The 22270-nt window shown below is 34.3% G+C and overlaps 1 protein-coding gene across 1 annotated transcript; it reads right to left on the bottom strand.

Annotated features, from left to right (window-relative positions):
* Positions 1-3823: 3823 nt before the first annotated feature.
* LOC135678816 (peroxisomal fatty acid beta-oxidation multifunctional protein-like) lies at positions 3824-19189 on the bottom strand. Its single transcript, XM_065191999.1, has 18 exons — positions 18965-19189; positions 18715-18786; positions 17621-17683; positions 17464-17520; positions 17238-17305; positions 17060-17141; positions 16914-16969; positions 14922-15224; positions 13808-13894; positions 12931-13105; positions 12564-12685; positions 9238-9401; positions 7796-8050; positions 5729-5850; positions 5529-5650; positions 4815-4963; positions 4287-4425; positions 3824-4014 (listed from the first exon to the last, which is right to left on the bottom strand). Exons 1-18 carry the CDS (start codon positions 19056-19058, stop codon positions 3967-3969), a joined length of 2178 nt encoding a protein of 725 aa, XP_065048071.1. The 5' UTR covers positions 19059-19189; the 3' UTR covers positions 3824-3966.
* Positions 19190-22270: the final 3081 nt, after the last annotated feature.

The raw sequence follows: 22270 nt of genomic DNA, 5'->3' as shown, positions 1-22270 counted from the left end.
CATAATATCATTTGTTGGTGAAATATTCAACAAATAAATTACTATTCCAACTACTTCTGCCAAAAACTAATTTGGAATGTGTTTTTCTTTAAGCAAACTTCTTGTCATTTCAATAATAGTTCGATTCTTATGTTTAGCTACACCATTTTGCTACAGTATATATAGTGCTATCAATTCTCTACGAATATTATTTTCTTTACAAAAAAAATTAAACTCATTAGATAAAAATTCACCATCTCTATTTGTCTGAAGTGTCTTTATGTATCTACCTTTTTGCCTTTCTACAAGTGCCTTAAATTTTTAAAAATTATCAAATATTTCATATTTCGGTTCTAGAAAATATACACAACTCATGACTATAATCATCAGTAAATAATAGGAAATATTGACTTCCACCAAATGATTTTATATTCATACATCCACGTAAGTCAACATGAATTAATTCAAGACAATTAGATGCTTTTCCAATATAAAATAATTTTTTACTTTGTTTGTCATAAATGCATCCTTCACATATATTAAACGTATTAATTTTAGGCAATCTGAAAACCATTTCTTTTTTATTTAACAATCTTAAACCCTTAATGTTAAGGTGTTCATATCTTAAATGTCATAAATTAAACTCATTCTTTTGAGTTGAGATAAGAGCATGATTTTCAATATTTGAAATATAAGTGGAAACATCTTATTTTGTGTCATACAAACATTTACCGTAATCAAACCAGATTTTTTATCTTTAATAGTGCATGAACCATCATCAAATATAACTGAATATACATCATCTATCAATTGGCCAATACTCAACAAGTTATGCGATAAACTAGGAACATAGAAAATATTATCAAGGTATTTTACTTTCCCTTGATTTGTCTTCACCTCAATTGTTCCTTTCCCTTATAGTTGGATTTGCTTGTTATCTCCGAGTCTAACTTTCAATTTATGAGTTTTATCAATATTTCTAAATATTGATTTTATGGCTCACATATGATTAGAACTTCCACTATCTAGAAACCAAATATCATTTGAGATATTATTAACTTATGAATGAGTCATAAATAACTTATTTTTTTTATTTTTCTTATTTTTCGTGTGATCAAACTTTTTACAATAGTGACATTGAATTCCACTCTTATAATTTTTTTTTATCATAATTTGATTGTTTTTGTTCATCATGTCCATCAAAGTGTCATCTTCCTCCTCCATTTCCTCTACCACGAAATCCTCCTCTGTCACATCCTCTTCCTGTTGATTTTTTATCTTCTTTTAAAATAAAAGACTCTCCTTAACTTCGAAATATTTTTTCTTCACTTTTCTCAAGTAACTTGTTCAACCTTGCTTCTTGCAAGAAACTCATCAGTTCATCAAATGAAAATATAGATAAATCTTTCGACTCCTCAATTACGGGAACAGCATGATCAAATTTCAGAGTTAAACTTTTCAAAACTTTTACAATAATTATATGATCAGGAAGGTGTTCACCATAAGATTTCATTTGACTAATAATTTCAGTCACTCGAGAAAGAAAATATTGCACCGATTCATTGCTTTTCATAAACAAAATTTCAAACTCACGACGAAGGGTTTGAAGTTTTACCGTAATCACCCTTGTTGAGCATTGAAATTCATTTTGAAGTATCAACTAAGCTTGCTTTGAGGTTGTCATTGCTACAATTCTTGATAAGATTGTCTCGTTTACAACTTGTTGAATGAAGAACAATGTCTTTGAGTCATTCTTTCTATTCTCCCTCAGCCTGATTTCTTCATCTGGTATTCATTCTCTATTAAGTCCCAAAGATCTTGAGACTTGAATAGATACTCCAAAATTCATAACATTTGATGGGAATAAGGGGTTGTGACATGGAATTATCATTAAATGCCATAATGTCTAGTTCAGATTGAAACTTAACTCTGATACCACAAATGTTGGGGATGAAAAAACAAGAAAACGATAAAGATATAATACTATAATATAATTAAGAAAACCGTTATAGTATTTAAATAAGAGATAAGACGAAAACACTTATAAGATATTCTTACTTCATGAACTATAATCTTATTTATAAAACATAGAAGTAATTATCTCATTCCATCGTGATTGAGTTAGGTATATGAACTACCATAACTTATAGACCATGAGTCATTTTTTTTTAACATGCTTATAACTATCTACAATATAATAACTTCATACATAACTATTATAAATCAATTCTCAATCATTATCCGCCTCCCCCTCACGTTTTCTTCCGTGGCTCGTGGGTTTTTTTATCGTGGTGCGATCACCTTTCTTTGAACGAATTTGTTTGTGGAGATGTAGGGTTTCGGCGATCGTCGTGCTTAGTCCGGGTTCAAGAGAGCTGAGAGGTGTCCTGTTCTGTTTCTTGAAAGTTGTTGGCCATGGTGCGGTGTCCGCCTTGCGCCGACCATTGGGGTTGGCGATGGACTTGTTGCACCTCAAGAATCAAGGGGGTTTGACTCTGAACAATAAGGGTCCCGATGATTGTTGGGCTGACCTGCTTCCGGGTCGTAGATGTTGGAGTCGAGATTCAGGAAAGCTGCGAGGTCTAGGGTATTGCATTTACTTGGCCCGGGAAAAGAAACAGAGGCGAAGGGAAAACCTAGAATAGGCATGATAGAAGGGCGGTGCCATGGAGGAGGAGCAATGGAGCAAAAAGAAGGCATGTACTGGTCTGAATGTAGCAAATCTTGTGATGGGTAATCGGTGATGATCACTGGTAACTAAAGTAGCAAATGTTTGAAGAAATTGTGATAAACTGGGGGTTCGGTGATCTTTGTGTTTACATGCTTCGAAGTTGTAGATGTCAATCAAAGGTGAGGTTAGTGGAAAGCCGAAAGGTTTAGGGTTTCCATTTGCTTGGAAATGAGTGAAAGGAGAGTGATCTCGAAATGACAGATCATTTCACTGGAAGTGAGCAATAAGCAAAGAGAAGAGAATACAAGTGTGATTCTAATTGAAACAAGTTCTTCGGAGGGTTGTCAATTGACAGGTACATTATTATTAGATTGGTTAGATGGAGAAAAGGTTCGAGAAATTAAGTCCCCTGTAATGAGTTGGAGAAGCTCGAGAAACAGAACTTGTAATGTGAATTAGGCTTAGTAAAAGAGTGGTCCAAGGAGCAGAAGCTAAAAAAGAAAAATCATCGAAAAAGGATTCATCTCATAAGAAGGAATCGGTGTTCATGCTGCATACCTGTGACTTTATTACGAGACTTAGCATTTCTGACACAGTAACTTAGAGAATATACAAGTGAAATACGTATGGACGGTGTCTTGTAGCTACTATGATTGGCAGTATCCTATTACATGAGGTAATTAGACTCATAGATAGATATTGCTCCTTTAGTATAATTTATATGCATCATCAATGTATCGTTGCTATCAAGAATCTCATATTTTGATTGTATTACTTACCGGTGTCAACACGTATTTTGCACCTGAATAAGAGAACATAGACTACATTGATTAGTCATGCTCTTCGCTATGGATTTCAGATTCGAGTTTCAAAAAATAATAATGGTTGGATGGCAAGTGTTGGGCGATTCTTTGGTTGCGAACAATAGCAAGACAGGCAATTCGTGTCGGAGACCAATCACGCCGGGGGGGAAGGAGCGAAGGAGCAGATACATGATTGGATGGCAAGTGTCGGGCGATTCTTTTGATTTCCTAACGAACTTGTCATAGCTGTAGAAACATAAAAATTTTCTTAGCAATACACGGGTGCACATTCATCCTTGCAAACCCCTTTGACCCGGCTACGACGGAGAATACCGGTGCAGGTCAACATGACATCAAGAAACTGGTGAAGTAGCATGAAAATTTTCCAGATTCGATAAACAAAATATTTAAACAGTATTATTAAACTAAAACAAGTCAACAATATCTTATTTGCTGCACTTCGGCTAACTGCAACATTTGGATGCGAAAGGAATGGTTGGTACGCAAAGAGGATCACATACGAGACCTCCACTGTTGTGACCCCGACACATTTACCATGCTCTGCAGACAAAAAGGACAAAAAAATGATATTCCAGAATTAAGTGAGAGCTGGAATAAGAACAAGATGAATGCCTCCCGATAAATCACATAATATCCGAATTCAGATGACCATCAAAAAATGATGACTTGCGTTTTCAATTCTTCTTGGCATTTTGCAAATGGAGTGAGCATACTTATAAATAAAAAAAATATTAAGAGAATTATTCTTCAGGATTCAGCACAAAAATATGTAACCCATGCAAATATGTATTTAAGATGGTTTAGTTTCTTACCAATGGAAGTCCTTTGGTGGCTCTTTCTTCCAGGTATGCTGAGGGTTTGAAGAAGTTACCATATGAATTAGCCCATTTGTTGAGCTTCGCATATATGTAACCAGACCCAATAGTGTCAGCCCAAAATATAATTCCACCCCTTCAAATAAAAACCAAATAATCAGGATGTTAATTCACGGTATAAACTTTAAGTCACCGTGTGCAAATCAGATTAGAAGAACCATCAAAATAAACCAATATTATCATGTTAATAGAAGCATATAATGTTAATCCTACATAATAAAAGCCTACGTACAAGAGTAATTTCATGTTTTTCGGTTCCACTTTTCTTATTTACAAGTACAACACCGATTTAAGAATGCAGTACATGATGGCATATTGATTTATATTGAGTTAGGAAAAGTTTGCAAAAGCTCAAGTATTACAAAATATGCATCTACAATATAGGCATGGATCATTGTGTGCAAATCAGTGCAAATACATATATAAGCATGGCCGGAGCATGTAACTGCATTTAAACGTACTCACCTGTATCTGGGAAAACCCATACCAAGAACGGATGAAATATCAAGGTCTGAAGCTCGAATTACAACACCTTCATCCATGACCCTGCAAGCCTCGTTCACCACTGGAAAGAATATCATCTCCAGAACTTCTTGATCATTGATAGTAATAGGCTACAAAGAGAACAATCAAAATTAATTCTTATGTATCCACCTAAATATTCAAGTTGAGCATAGCCACCAAGACGTACCAGTATACCACCTACATGGATGACATACACAACCACATAAATACCCATACATCAATCTACCATGTGTAAGAAAAAGTGGATTTGCAATCCGTATCACAAATCTGTTTTGGTTTCTTTGTAAACTGCCCTTGTTACCATCAAGGCCACTTCAGTATCCATCTTGACTAATTCTTCAATCCAATTCGATATCATATTTGGATTGCATACCCTGCTATCTACCTCGATTCTTAGCTTCTTCAGAATACACGTTATATTCTCATGCATACAAGAGTTCAATTCACGTCAATTTGGAATATAAGAACTTATACAGAATTCTAGTATAACAAGTCGAGGCCTCAAACCTGTTACACTCTACATGGTATATAAACATGAATGCTCTGAATTGCAGATCCATTTGATTTGAATATGTGTATATATATATATATATATGACAAATTCTTGGGAAAATCTCATATAAAAGATAGATGAGGGCTTATTTTAGTGTGTACCTTTCCACCAGGCATAACATTGGCAAGCCTTCTAGATTCCTCTATGATGGCTTGGATGCTAGGATCAGGCTTTGGCTTCTGTCCCTTTTCATATATGTAGTATCCCTTTCCATTATTCTTGCCTGTCAGCAAAAAGCTCAATGAAATGCCAAAGCGATGACATTATCAAATGAAATAATGTGAATGAGACTGATTGATACCATTTCTGCCACTTTTTACCATCAACTCAACCAGTTGTGACTGAAATGTTCGACCCCGGAAGGCAGAATCATATATATCCTTCACTGCCAAAGCCACCCCATATCCGGCCACATCTTGAAGTCTGCTCAAATGGCATCACAACAACTCAAATTAGTGGAAAGTTGTAAACTTAAAAAAACACCACTTAATGTTCTTTTATAAGAACTGGATATCCTACTGGAATTCTTGTAATAACTGTGAAATTCTTGAAATCCTAAACATCCCAAACCACAGTAGAGAAGTTAGTATGGTCTATCAAGATGTTAAATACACTGCTACCTGATGTAGCCCTTTGCAAATATTAGTTTCAACTTTGTGCATGATGAGTTCAGTGAATACAGGTGAGTCCTATGTTAGTTCAACTTGATTTTATGTCTAGGATGCTCTTAGATGGGGTATTTCTACAGTTAATGACTGATAGGTCTTATTCTATCGATTCGAGATTATTATTTAAAAATTACTTTAGGTAGATTAGAATTTAGTTTAGCTGATCATTATTCATTAGGAGCTTAGAATATTTTAATCGATTTAAAAATAATTGTGTTGTGATTTGAGATTAATAGAGTTTAAAGTGCTGTTAAAAGAGTCCTGTTATAGTTGATGATATTGACCTTTGTTCAGATTTGAAGTCAGGTGATACAATTTTAAGAAGAAATACAACACTCTCTAGAGCCAGGAATGATCAGATGCTTTGGGAGAACAAGTCACATAAATTAAAAAGAATGCGACAGATAGAAGAGGATAAATAAATTTTGTAACTGAGACAGAGCATATCAAAATTTCAAATGCAATAGGAAGTAAATTTTGGATTGAAGTCTTGCATGAACAAATCAAACTCAAGAAGCACAATTCTAAGAATGATGATGTAGTAAAGAGGAGGAAAGCATATTGAAGAAAGCACTCGTGACAAATTCATGTGATCTGAAATGGATTGTAAGGCTCAACACATAGGAGAAAGGAATAGATACTGATAAATCACATGCTCTGCTTGCATACTGGCTTTATACATGGGGAGTCATTGTATATAAAAGAAACCATAAAGTATAAGCATCCATAAGAAAACATAATTTGCCTGAACAAGGGAATCATTCTCTTCCAAGTATCCTCCTAGGATCAAAACTTTGGAATAGTAGGCATGAAAAGAAGATCAAAGGCCAGTCCAACCAAAGATAAAGGAAGCAAAGATAGTAAGATACATCTCCATTGTGATCAGACAAGACATGAATGTGCTAAACATGATTGTAAATTTTTGTTTACTTTTAGGAAGCCTTATAAAGTTTTGAGTCTAATGCTCTGTATATGGAAGCTTCTTTAGAGTCTGTGTATCGATTATCTTATAAATTGTTAATGAAAAGAATGGTGCTATATCTTTTCTCCATTTTGTTATCTCCTTAAGCCAATTTTCTAACACTCAAACTCACTATCAAACTCATGACAACCAAGTAAGATGAGAGGATACAAAGTTCGATAGGTAAGTACACAATCCAAACCAAGCTGACAAGAAACCCTCAGTTCTATAGGTACAAATTCTTGAAAAGCAGGCAAGTGGTGACTATAAGAAAATAACATGTCTGAAGTCTACAATGTAAATAGAGATGCAATTAGTAGGCAACACTTTTATACTTATTTCTGCTAACCTATCACTTTCTACAGTTGCTATATGTTGTGTTGGAACAGTCAAAACTGTACGCTGCAGTAGATATTGTAACTGCCAATGAAGATAAGATAATTTCATATATAAACTCATACACAGCAATTATAAAAAAATGGATACAAATATATGTGTGTATGTGGAGCTAGATGTGCATATATATATATATATATATATATACTTGTGATTGAATTCCTATGACAGTTACAAAAGGAGAAGACCTTACCGCTAGCACAATCTGGATAATAAATAAAGAAACCAACCTCACAAAAGAACCAAGTATGGATCCCTTACTATCACTATTTATGAATTATGGTAATTCATTGAATTTCAAGTTTAAAAAATAGTTTATAGCAGTATGGAGAAATAAGCTTACTGAAAAGGGCCCATTGGCATGCCAAAACTGCTGACAACCCTATCAATTCTGAACACATCCACACCTAGATGGACTAACAATTGTGCCCCTTGGGTATAAGGGAAGAATGTTCGGTTAACTGCAAAGCCAGTGCAGTTGCCCACCACAACAGGAACCTTTCTTATAGCCTTCCCAATGGTCATGAGATCAAGGATTACTTGTGGAGATGTCTTATCTGTCCGGACAATTTCTAGCAGAGGCATCACATGAGCAGGACTGCACAATATATAACATGATAAGAAAACAATATAAAATTTTCAATCCTGTGAAATGTAGCAAGATATAGTAAATATTAGAAGGCTATCCAAGTAAATATTAAATGGAGAAGACAAACCATGATCATGAATATGAATCTTATGCAGATTGGCAATGCTAAGAAACACAGACACTATATATATATATATATATTTATTTATTTATTTATTTATTTATAGTGTGTGTGTGTGTGTGTGTGCACGCGTATGTGTATACACATATTTGCAAAGAATTTTATGTTATTTGTCATTTATTCACATACAATATATCTTAACAGTAGTTTTTGACTCCAAATGGTGGCATGTATGCTTTCACCGACAATAAATTTCCTTTACATACGATTTAAACTTATCATGAAAAAAAAATCTTACAAAAAATTTTTCACCCTTTTTCTTGCAACCAAACAGACCTTAATGCCAAACTAAATAATATTCTCAAGGCTTTCAACCAAAATAACACATTAATGCATAAAAACATCATTCCCTTATGTTTGCTAATTTAGTTGAAATTTCATTGAACATTACATTGACTGTATTAAATGGACGTTCATGTATCACGTCTAACAAGAGTAGTTAGTGTCTCCTAATACTTGCCTATCTTGATGTTCTTGAATCTTGATTGCATATAAAAAGATATCATGGTAGACTAAGCATTACATACCAGTTCAACCAGGTAAATGTGCAACAGTAACACAATTTATCAATGATATACAAAAAACATATACTATTAAAGGTCTGTAAAGCCAGTATCAGTAATCCATCCAACAAGTACATTGGTCCTGCCAAGTTCAGATGCTGGTACTGGTCCAAATATTTAAACCTTGCTTGGGTGCATCTGGCAACAAAAGCTGTTGGAGTTGATATTGGAACCTACTACTTCCCCACAGTTCCAACAATAGCATAAACATAAATAAACTACAAATGCCTTAGTAAAATTACCCTTCAACGCATAACAAAAAAGGTAAAATAAATTTACAAATTATTATTTCTCAAAAATGTTCAGAATTGTTCCTCTTATGTTTTTCATTGATAATTTTCGCATATTTGTTTTGAATAACAATGCCCTTAACCATCCTCTCTATTATGTACATATTAATGAGCCCCAGTGATAATTTTCCTCATATTAATGCAGGAATATTTGTCACAGACCTGAAAAAATGAGCCCCAATGATTCGGTCTTGCGAACGAGTCTTCTCACCAACAATATTAAGATCAATAGTGGATGTGTTGCTTGCCAAAATGCAATGTGGAGGACAAGCTTTTTCAAGATCAGCAAATATTGACTGTTTCAGTGAAACCTTTTCAATAACAGCCTAGAAAAACAAGAAAAATTGTTATAGCAATCCTAAAAAAGAAACTCATATAAGAAAATAAAATAATCAAAGTTTCTGAAGATGTAATTTTTTTAACTGCACTAACAAAAGAATAAAAACACTGGTTGGTTAGAAAATTCTAGCTTGAATGTATCAACATCTAAAGAAACAGACTCAAGTGATCCCTAACATTAGCTGAACTAGGCCAAGATATCTGCAAAGCATCATTTTTCAAACTAACTGATCTAGGCCCAAACTGACTGATCCTATATCAGAATTACAAGACTGCAACAGCACCGAAAAACTTCGGACTGCTATGAAAGGCATGACCAAGTCTATGCATGATGTACTTGGATCCAAGGATTGAAATTTCGTACCGTACCGGAGTTTCGAGCTTCGCTCGGTATGGTTCGGTACTGTATACCGAGTGGTATGCTAAGGCGTACCAAGCGGTACACCTAATTTAGGTGTAAAATCCTCAAAAAATACCTAAAAAAAAAAAGTTAGGATAGGTTTTTTAAGTTAAAAATAAATATAGTAATAGTATAAGTTTAGTAAAATCAATGTAAATTAGGTAAGAATAGTATCACATATCTTTTTCGAACTTTAAGGAACAACCTTGTGCAAGGTTCATATTTCGGTCCATTACGGATTGTCCTTCCGTAAATATTAAAATATTTATAGAAAAATCATTTGAATTGTTAGATTATTTTGTTACAATATAAATTTTAAAATTCAAATGAATTAAATAATCATATATGTAGATATACCTAATTCTACCACCAAAACCAACGACAAGTCTCCACGGGTGGTGGATCGGGGTCCTCGATCCTATAAATCTACAAATCAATATGATATATTTGTTGGACTCAATCATGAAATTGATCTCACGACATAGAGTATTGATACACCGTATACATTAGTGCATCAATATGGTGATGATCGTAGGTTGATCGTCATGAATCATAATTGTCCGAGGCAGCTCCTGAGGCATAAATTGGTGAATGTTAGAGCTTCTTTTTTTGTTACTGATATGCTGCTTTGTATAATACTGTTGCTCGAAGAAGTATGACCAATTATCACCGTATTGCTGTTGGTCGCATGATTCTTTATAATACGACGGCTATGAATACGATGAGCTTTGTTCTGTGTCTACATCATATAGACTATGTTGCATCTGTTCAAATTTATCTACAGTCTTCCCCTTCCTCTTCCCCTTCCCCTTCCATGCATAAACTTGACCAGTACCTTATCGAGTTCCATGATCTGAATCTTGGGTGACATGTGTAAAATATTGCTCCTCGGTCTATGTGTAAAATGCATACCTCTTGATTAAAAAGTTCTTCCTCTTATTCTTCCCAAATTAGTCTTGATTCAATTCATAAATCGTTGCTTTGTATAGTTTAAGAGAGTGAAAATGTGAGAAAATGAGTTTGCGGTAGTTTAAGAGAGTGTAAGAGTGAAATATGGGAGAAGATGAGTTTAAAAACCCATGAAAAGGGGCTCCAACGGTCATTTTGACCATTGGAGTATTGTCACATATCAATAACGATCGATTTCGACCGTTACCGAGCTGTGTCGAGCGGTAACGATCGAAATCAATCGTTATTGAGTTGTGCGGGGTGGTAATGGTTGAAATTTCGACTATTACCACCCGATATACTCCTGTATCATCCGATACGGGGCGTTATTGAGCGTTTTGCCTGGTAGCGAGCAGTCTGCGTATCGATATGCTATCGAACGGTACGTACTGCCCGTACTAGGTGGTATTATTCAAAATTAAAAACCCTGCTTGGATTCTTCTTGAAATTCAATCACTTAATCTCAAATGTTTTTTAAATATTTTTTCATTTAAAGGGAACAAGTCTATGCAAGATGTACTTAGATCCATCATGACCAAATCAATTTTAGTTCTGATTGATTCACTTCAGTCTCAGTTCAAAGTATATGTTCTTCTCCCTGGAAAGTCACAGTATTCCCCTAGTCTTTGTGTCTCATGGGAAAAGCCTATAATGAACTGGTAGGTGATGAGCTAGTTTTTGAAATATAAGGAGAGTGGTAAGGATACCTAATATTCATCTGTATTCTTTTCAAATTCTGGAAGTTTATTTAAAATTAACAAAAAGCACTACAATCCATGGTAATCTACATCTAAATTAATTAATTCAACAACAAAATATTTTGAATAAGGATTATGAAGCCATTCACATTCAGAAATGCATATCCTAAGCATCATAAGGTTGCTAATGTAACAACATACGTAAGGTTTCCAGCAGTGCCATAAGCAGGCAGTTATAAGGTGGAAAAGAGAGCAGGAAAACATTAGGAAAATGATAATAGTAGCAAATAAGGAGGAATTGGAGAGGATACCAGGTAACAGTGAAAGTTCAAATGGCAAGATTTTTTTGTTCTTTGAGGTAACAATAGGCAGACAGAACTAGAAAGCAGGACTCCTAGGAAAATCAAAATGAACACAAGATAGAGGAGTCGCATGCTACTTCTAAGAGAGACTGCAATGTTGTGTATAAGTGGAAGGAAAGGTGTTGCCTGATGTTTGAACAAAAATAATTACAGTATACCTGTCAGAAACACTAGGATGACTAAGGATTGCGCACCACTGCAGTTTCTTGCTTTCTTTATTTTTTCTTTTTCTTTTTTGTGGCCAAAAGGTAATTGTACAATCTAAAACAAGTAATTGCAGCAAATCTCAGACAAAAGTCCAAGATCCATCTGCAACAAATCAAAGTATACAATTCCGAATAATACCGCTTGTACCGGACGGTACGTACCAGTCTATCAGTTGATCGATACACGGACCATCCGTTACCGAACAGTATATATATATATATATATAAAGGCGACGTCGCGTCGCCTCAACGACGTCACCCCAAGGCAACACGATGTTACCTTTTATAAAAATATTTTATATATAAAAAATCTTTTATATATAAATATTGTATATATATATATATATATATATATATATATATATATATATATATATATATATATATATAATACCAAACGGTATACCGCTCGGTATATAGTATCGTACCGTACTGAGCGAACGACGAAACGACGGTACGATATGATATTTTAAACCTTATAAGTTTTTAATTTACAGTATACTAGCCAAAATATGTTTAGGAGTTAGAGACTCGCCTCTATAACCATATCAACATGCTTGAACTCTGAGTAATCCAATACACCCTTAAGAAGTGACAATGCCTTGTTCATCTTGTCCTGAGTCAACGACCCTTTCTTCACAAGGCCTTCAAGATTAGCTGTCACAAGAAGTGAAAGAACAATTTTCTTAGAATCATATAACAAAAATATGTATTTTACCTCAAAAGACAAAAAATATTTGCATCATGTACTAAAACATAATCATTAAGTGATCCCTAACAAAAATAAATAAATAGATTAATTATGTGATTATTAATTATTAGCAGATTCCCCCATATTTAGAGAAAAAAGAAAAAAAAAAGTCAGGAGTTAAGAAGAAAGATTAATCATTTTAAATGCTTACCCCGTATCATTTTCAGTCCCTTCTGCAAAAGGTTGGAATCAATTTCCTTGAGGATGACAGACGTATTACTTAAGATCAGGGCAGTAGCTATTCCAGAACCCATCAAACCACCACCAATTACAGCAACTCTTTTGATTTTCCTTGGTCTAAGCCCAACATCAGTAACACTATGTACCTGCACAAGACAGTTAAATAAGAAAGATTAAGAATAATAAAAAAATTAAGTTGAACTTCAGATACATGCTAGAGTTCAACCAAGAATATATGCAGATACAGAATTAAACAAAGTTGCATAAGAAAATGGGAAAAAGTTAAATTGATGTAGAATGTGAAGTACTCTGCTATTTGGATCTCCTTAACGTACTCATGTTAATAAAACACAACATCACAACTAGTACAACATTTGAGTATACATCCATACTGTAAACTAAAAGTCATCCAAGACTTTAAAAACTGTCCTAACTCCAGACAACCAACGAATGTGAAGAGAAAATCCTGGTGTTTAAATTATAGCGAAAACATTCAGAAAAAAATTTCCAGGAAAGAAGTATATTCATCCGTGCAGTCAGTTACAATTTAACAAGACATCAGAAGGTGGCTCTCTAAGGAGATAAGGTAATAATGTTAAAGTCCTGCTCAAGCTGTCTAATCTTCTACTGCATAAAGTAAATGCAGAAGCATCAGGAAGGATAAATATACACCTCGTTCAGGATGAAATTTGTCTAAAAGCATTCAGGTTTTTGTTCGAAATCTGAGACTCAAGTAAAAAACATGAAGCAAGGAAGCTTATTCATTTCAAAGAGGCAACATATCCCTAACTCACAAGCAGAAATATCAAAATAAGAGACAGAATATTCAGAACATGTAGTAGAATTACCTTTGAAGTTGCCCGTTGAGCAAAAAAGACATGAACAAGGCCTCTTGAAGTACTTGAAAGCACCAACTCCTTAAAAACTTTTGCTTCCTGAAGTTAAGATATTGACCTTAGAAACAATATTTTAAGCATAAATTGAACATCAAATAAACAAATTCAAGAAGGATGACATCTCTGTTTGATTATCTTGTGATAATTGGTAGAACCTTTTTTCCCTTCAAACAAGGAAAACGTGTTTTAGCAACAACATAAGTTCCTGGAGTTTTTTCATGTTAATACAAAGATTGTTATTTTGTTTAAGTTAACCGAAACCTAAAAAAACCTTAAAAATGACTAATAAATGCTAGGTTCTAATCAATTAAGCAGCTTCCAATGTCTGAACATCATTATTGCAAAATATAGGACAAAATTTATGCCCATCAGCCTCATCAGTGGATACGATTGGTCACTGTGCAAGATAAAATTAATGGAGATTTCCTAAACTAGCTCCCATCCCCCAAACACATTTTTCAAACATTGTGGTTCTGCTGTAAACTATTCCACATAGAGAGTGGACAATTTGCTCACATCATGTGCCAGTAAGCATTTCCTGGCATGTAAAGAATACAAAATAGGGCTCTCTGGCATTACATCAGACTGGTGTTTCTGATCATTATAGAAAATATATTCTCTAAGAAAAATAGATGATGAGGGGGCTTTTCATCATCATTTGAAAAGCATTGGCATTCAAAATTTTCTTGCATCAGAGAACCTAGAGAATAGGGAACCTATCAACAATTATCCCAGAGGCTGAGGGACTGTTGGAGGTCCATAGATCCTCTGTGGCCACATTGCTGGAAAGAGGGAATGGATTTTTCACAATTTTTGGAGGAAAATACTTTCCATATCACCAGAGTTAAGAAGCAATAGAGAAGAAAAAGGAGATAAAGGCACCAAATTCTGCACTGTTCTCAGGTTTCTAGGTAAGATCTACAGGAAATACAAACAACATAATAGGTTTTAAGTTTTAGTGACAACAGACTGGCAACCAGCGATCAAGTTTCTTGCACCAGACTCAGCATAGTGTTTAGTAGCCATATATAGTATAATGATTATCCCAAAAATATCACATGCATACCTTCAGCACCCCAGCATATCCTCCAAAATTTACACCCTCCTCAACTGAATCAAGGCATTCCTTGTGCTGAGGCATATTTGGAGCAATCCTGTTAACCTGTTGCCTAGCAGCCTTTAAAATTTCATGAGCTTCAGAAAGAGAACCAAGTCGATCAGTCCGACGAAGAGAACTAATCCATGGTTTACGCCGTTCAGCAATATCCAAAGCCCAGCATCGGGATATTTTGAGCAAATCCTCCGGTGAAACAATAGCATCAATAAGGCCATATTTTTCGCCTTCCTTAGCGATGATTGATTTTGATTGCTGCATTAGAATGTCAACAATTAGCTCTTAGCTAGCTATGACAAGTAACCTAAAATTTAATACAATTATTATGAAATGCTTATAATATAAAGTTCAACAATTTCGGAAAACATTACATTTGAAAAATCATATAATATCACAACTCATAAAATCATGGTTGTCAAAAACAAAGCAACAAAGATCTATGAGTTTACAGATATAACATCAAATATAGTTAAGTCACATGGTGTTTACCTTTGTGAAAGGGGTTCATGATGGCATACAAGTATTTTTTAAAGATAGCAATGACTTCACCCATTATCTAGTCAAAGGAGCACAAGACAGTTTCTTGTGCAGGAGGCCCAATTTAACAAACTGTTAATACTAATATAGAAAACGTAAATAACTAAACTATAGACATAGAATACACAAGTAATGCACCTTTCAATTTTTCTTTCGTATATTTACAAAGACCATTCCAAATTGATAAATCATAAATTTAAATGACAGTATTTACTACATCCAAACATTTCTTTAACAGATATAACATCATTTAAGCATCAATAGTTGCTGAGTATTTACTATTTTTTCAACCATTTCCCCTTTTCTTTAATCTCTTACATCTGTCAATTTTGGCCTCCGGTTTTCTCCCAAAATCTTAAAAATATGAACTTAGCCTCAAACACCATCCCTTAGTTAAAAAGAAGGGCACGCTTGAAGGCAAGAAAAATAGATTCTATCATCCTTCTAGTTGCTAAGTAACAAAAGAAAAGCAGCACTAATAGTTATGGTGAAAAATACATAAAGCAGCCACACTCCAACAAATGGATGAAGAAGAAATGTGGAAATACACTGAACTAAAATAGCTATCTAATAGAAGTGTCAGTGAGAGAAATTCTAGTTTAGTCTAATCTGCTCAGCATAAGAAATCAGAATGGCCAAAATTATATGGGCCCAATCCTTTAAGCTTAATAGGCGCTAGTTCCTTTAGATTTATGTGTAGATTGGCTTGCAGCTAACATCATGAGAACTCCAAAAACCAATGTTAAACTCATCCATGCTATGATTCTCATAAAAAGTAGAGATGCAAATCTAGACAGCAGAGTTATGAGGTCAATGCAAAACTAAAGATTAACACCTCTTCTTCGTTCAACCCACCTAGTTCTTGTAAAAGTTAAACCCAGTATCTCGAGCTTAAATCAAGAAATTCAATTTGGTGACTTTATTTTCAGATTTTAAATAGTACCAGTATCAGTATCACCTCATCTTGGTTCAACTCACCTATTACTCGTAAAATTTAAACCCAGCGCACAAATTTTACTTCGTCACAAATACTACCATTGGTCAACTTTATGGATCAAGTTAAAACTCATCTATAATCCAATGTAGTGAGTTATTTATTTTCAAAATTCAATAGTGCTAATATGAGCTAAAAGTAAACCGATCATAGAGCCTCCTCGAGAATTTGCACTATAAGAGGACTAAAAACTATTTTCTTGCATCAATCTCAGGCTCATTTATTGACAGTATTTTATATGTTTACCAAGTTAACCAAAACAAGTTGGATTGGATAGAGTTAAGATCACCAAAAGAAATTGGATTGGAAAAAGCTATAGTCAAACATACTAAGTTTTCACTAACAAAATCAAGGTTAAGTTGCACACATTGAATAACCACATTATCATATTTCATGAAAATCCATCAACTCACCAGCATCATATCCAGAGCTTTTGGCAATCCCACAAGCCTTGGAAGACGTTGTGTGCCTTTTAAGCAACAAAAAACTAGTGAGACCATGAGAAGTAGAATATACAAATAAAACACAAGAAAATTTGAGGAAGACATAAATCTGTTACCTCCAAATCCAGGAATAACCCCAAGGCTAAGTTCTGGCAATCCAAGTTGAGCTTCCGGCGTAGAAACTCGTGCATGGCAACCCTGAATAAATTTAACACACAGCATTTAATGATAGAGATATGATGATCATTAGAAAGACAAGATAATTAAACTTTAAATCCTAAAAAAAGCACAAACCATTGCTATCTCCAGACCACCACCAAGTGCAAGACCTTGGATAGCTGCAACAGAAGGCTTTGGAGCATCTGTAAAACCAATAAAATATCAAAGTGCAAGCCCTTAAAGTAGCTAATCATCAACTGTAGACAAATGTCTGATCTGAGTGCTTCAGAATTTTTTATAAGTTCTAACAAACAACGTATGCAAAATTCTAAACAAATAAATAGTGGTAGAAGTAACAAACCTTCAATGGTATTGACCACAAGTTCGACGGATACATCTGGTAGAAGCGATAGATTTCCTACAAGTCACAGTTTTACTAGTCAAAACACTGTTTTGTTATCAGATAGATTGTCCAACAAAGATAAATAACTAGTTTCATGTCCTTTATTCATCAATACCTGTTTTATGAATTTCAGTAAAAACATTGATATCAAAACCACCAGAGAACTTGCCACCATCACCTGTCAGAAAAGGAATCGGATACAGCATCAGATCCACATACAAAGGGAAGAAAATTATGTAAGAGCATATTGTAATACTCTATAAGGCCCAAGGACTAACAATGCCTATAAATACACCAATATGGCACACAGAGTATCAAATGTCATACTTATCAGAAAATTCCAACTTAAACTTGGCTGGAAATGAACAAAATCCAGAGATACAGTGATGATATAGCTCGTTACATTTTGAGACCCATGAAGTTCATCTGCCTCTTCATTTTAAACCTATGAAACAATCAGTAAACTGACCAAATAACAAAATACATAATATATTCTTTCCATTCCTTCACAAGACAGGTCATGAAATTCCTTAAACCAAATTTTCTGGTGATTGAAGGCATAAATTCACGGAACGAGGACAGATTTTTTTTTTAATTATATCTTTTAATGTGCAGAGTTCACAAATCCCGTCTCCAACTAGTATTTCTGGCACCAGATATGGTATTTATAAGAAACCTTTCGTGTGATCTGGAAAAAATTTAACACATGATAGATGCTGATCCGCCAACATCAAACTGCAAATCCAACTTGGTGAGAAAACACACAATTAGAGAAATCACTATCAAGTAGTGATATCAGGCACCATCACAAGATTAAGATTGACACAGAAAATATGTTTGATCAACCTGGGTACTCTGCTGATGATAAACTGGGATTTCGCAAGATTTGGACAGTAATCATATTCAACAAGGAGGATAATATGATTGTCAAGGGGTTGCTCACCTCCCTACATGCCTTGTGATCAGAGTATTATCTAAGCTCCTAACCCTTCAAGGTTACAAGTTCCATAACTATTTTGCCATCCTACTAGCTACTTAATGTATTTATTGAAGAAAATAACCCAACCGGTAACAAAGAGAACGTGATCATGCAAAACCCAAAAGCATATTCAACGAATTAACACGGCACCGATTGTATCTGCAACGAACTTTTCATATGCATAACGCATAAAACAAAATTTGAAATGAAAAATGAAATTAGAGCCTCACCGGTTAACACTATTGCTTTGACGTCACTCCTATTCATCGCTTCCGTGTACTTCTCCTTCAACCCAGCAATAACTACAAGAACCCAACCAAGATGAAAAAAAAAAATTCCAGTATACAAGCAGGTAAATTCTTTACCTCACCAGATCGAGAACATGTAAATCCTCAAGACTTGCCAACCTTGAAATTTTGACGAAAATCAACAGGTAAAACTCAAGAAACGAAAAGCAAGAGAGAAAGGACGGGGATCTACTCGAGGGGGCCAAAGCGTTAACGGGAGGGTTGCAGATGGTGATGACCGCCACCCCATCACTCCCAATCTCCATCGTCACCCGAACGGCCGCCATCGGATCAAGAACCTAGAGTCCTCCGACTTCACTTCTGGGAATTCCGCCGACCGGATTGAAGGTCGAGCCGTAGACGCGATCGAGAGCGATCAACAAAGAGAAGCAAGAACGAGAGAGCCTGAGAACGCGCCTCAAATGCGGGCGCCCGGCGATACTTATCGGGCCACCGGACGATGGTACTGTCCACCTCGAAAAATAATTAATAAAGCTACAGTTCTTACGTGGCATTGAGTTACTGGATCAAATCCTAAGTCACGTAGACGGTACTGGTTAGCGAAAGGTTCACCTAGAGAACGTAATGGGAACAAAGCATTTCTCACGTGGGGTAAGTCGCACGCCATAGCGCAATACGATGGCCCAGGATCGATCTCGGCCGTGCGATGACATCTTCTGCACGTTTCAACGGCGGAGATGAGGAAGGGTCTACTCAGGAGGAACACGCAACACGAGGGGATCGGTAACCAATCAGCTGTCGGTGTCGAATAGCGTATACATTTTGAGTCATGCTGGATATGATGTGGCAGAAAATGATTGGATAAGGCCGTGTGTGGTGTTATGATTTCTTCGAAGTGTGCAGGAAGAAAACGACGCAGTGATGTCAGGGATGAGCTTGCCAATTTCCGAGAAGACATGCTAACATTGGATAACATTTACATATGAGATTGACTCAACCAAACATTTTGGATTCACTTAAGACTTCGACATGATTTTTCTTTTATAGTATGGATTACATCTTTGTAAAGTCACATGATGCTATTTCTTTTTCCATTTATAAATTTAATATATATAAAATATCCTTTTCTTTTATAACATTCGTTGGAAAATTACTATTCATAATTAAATATTGATTTTATTTAACAAATACTTTTTATATCATATGTATTAAAATTTCAACTTAAATGTTAAACTTAATTTACATAATTTTTAATTATATATATATATATGCTGAAATCAAATTTAAAGGGTTAATTATAGAAATCACAGACTTTAGAGGGACATGTGTAGATGTAATTTTATCTTTTTTTTCCTTTGAAATGGGTAACAAAAAAAAAAAAACTTGTTTTCGAGATTTAAACAACAATTCATTGGATTACATGGATGAAAGTAAAAGTTTATATAAAATCTAAGAATCATTTCTTACTAATATGACAGATAAGAAGGCCAATTGTAATTAGCAATAGACGAGTATGTCCCTATAATTAGGGGTGATGGTGGAGTATAGGACTGAGAATGTGAGATAATAGAAAAAAAAAGGAAATTATAACCATACATTTTGTTTGTAAACAAGAAAAAGTATACAGACATAGATAGTATGATTATGATCAAGTAAAACAAGAAAGAAAAATTATTCCATTTTTTTCCTAATAACAAATGTGTTTATCTTAATAAATGATATCATGTACTATTTTTGTCTTACTTATTATGTAACGTTATAGTCTTTGATGTGTGAGATGAAATGAAGTACAGGGATTGGACCCATATGACAAGTGACTAAAGAGTCAAAAGCAACCCAATAATTAGTGCTTGAAAGGTGCAATTGAAAGATGGAAGAATGATAAGAGTTCATATGTGAAATAAGATAGAAAAAAAGACTAAGTTTCAAACTCATATAATTAAGCAAGTAAAAGAATTTAAAATTATGAAAGAGTTACAAAAGAATTCATTTACAAAATAAGATAGAAAAGGCTAAGGATTAAACTCATATAACGGTGCTTGATTACCATAATGATGCCTTTGTATATTAATTTTTTTTTTTAGTATTATATTTAATATATATTTTTAATTTATTAAATATTTTATTTAGTGAGCATATATTAAATTTATTTATATTTTAAATATATTAACTGATAGATAATATATTAACGGTCAACCATTATCCGTCATGTAATTATCATGTGAAAACTATCATAGAAAGAAAATATCTATATCATTCTCTACTCATTTACTCGCGTAAACAAAAGTTAAAATAGAACGTTCAAAATTGTCTACTCACTTATACGAACAAAGCGGCAAGAGAAGGGCATTAAGATAGTTATAGATTATTTTCTCTAAGACTAAGTATAACAGTTAATCCTCAGTGCTCACTAGAGATGCATTTTCTAAGAAAAATTCACATCCATTAAGAAACATTGATCATTAACTTGAGTGTCAAAAGAATCAAATCAAAAAAAAATTTCTTATATTGGAATTACTCGATTGCTCGACACTTCCACCTAAGAGTCAATGCGGATACGTCTATACTCCACGGGTCTGGATCACATCGGATTGATTCACATATTTTTTCTTATATTAATTATTTTAGCTGACAAGGATATTATTAAGATTCAAGATGTTGGATTAAATTATGTTATCAACTATCTTCTAAGAAAGAAAAAAAAAAGTCGGTACAGATTATTATTAGCGAACACCTGAAATATCATGTGAAACTTCATAAGAAATGTTGACTGAATTCAGAAAGTGATCAATGTCTTCCTCATGTCCCTTGTCTTTGAAGAGGAGGTGGGTAAGAGATTTCTTGTGAAGGTTCATTGCCCTTTCAAGTGAAGTTTCTGAACCCACAATCAAGTGTAGTCAAAGTCCACTTTTGAATCTGCTTTGGTAATGTGTATGGTAGAGACCACAAAAGTGTCACATTGAATTTTTGTGATGTGGTCTTACAATAAGCATTTTCCATGGAATGTGATGCATGCTGGTTATTGAAAGCTCAAGACAATGGTGCGCAAAGAAAGACTCATCCTCCAACCATATCTGAAAGCATCAGAGTAAACGAAGACTCGCACCGTGACATGGCAACGTCATACAATCTGAGTCACACTTTATGATGACGTGCCAGTGATTGACACACATGGTTGCAAACAAAAACATCATGAATAGAGATTAGAATGTCTCGTAGACATTCTAGACATTGATCCATAACCACTGATATCAGCTGATCCCATTAGGTTGAATACATTAGTTCCATTCAAATCAAATTAGAACCAAAATCAATGGTTCGATTTTAGTTTCTATTTCTGAAAAATCGAAACGGATAGTTTTGGTTCCAATTTCAAATAGATTAAATATGATAAAAATAAATATAAATCACATATATAATTTATAATTGTTAATTTTTAGTTTATAGTTATGTAACGTGGGTTTGAATCTTGAGAGACATATTTAATTTTATTTTTTATGAACTTTTTTTAAATATTATTATAGTCATTATAGTTATA

The sequence above is a fragment of the Musa acuminata genome, chromosome BXJ1-7, assembly GCF_036884655.1.
Source record: "Musa acuminata AAA Group cultivar baxijiao chromosome BXJ1-7, Cavendish_Baxijiao_AAA, whole genome shotgun sequence".
In the NCBI taxonomy this organism is placed as follows: domain Eukaryota; kingdom Viridiplantae; phylum Streptophyta; class Magnoliopsida; order Zingiberales; family Musaceae; genus Musa; species Musa acuminata.
The sequence above is the reverse complement of the archived record's forward strand: the minus strand, read 5'-3'. Positions and strand labels throughout refer to the sequence as shown.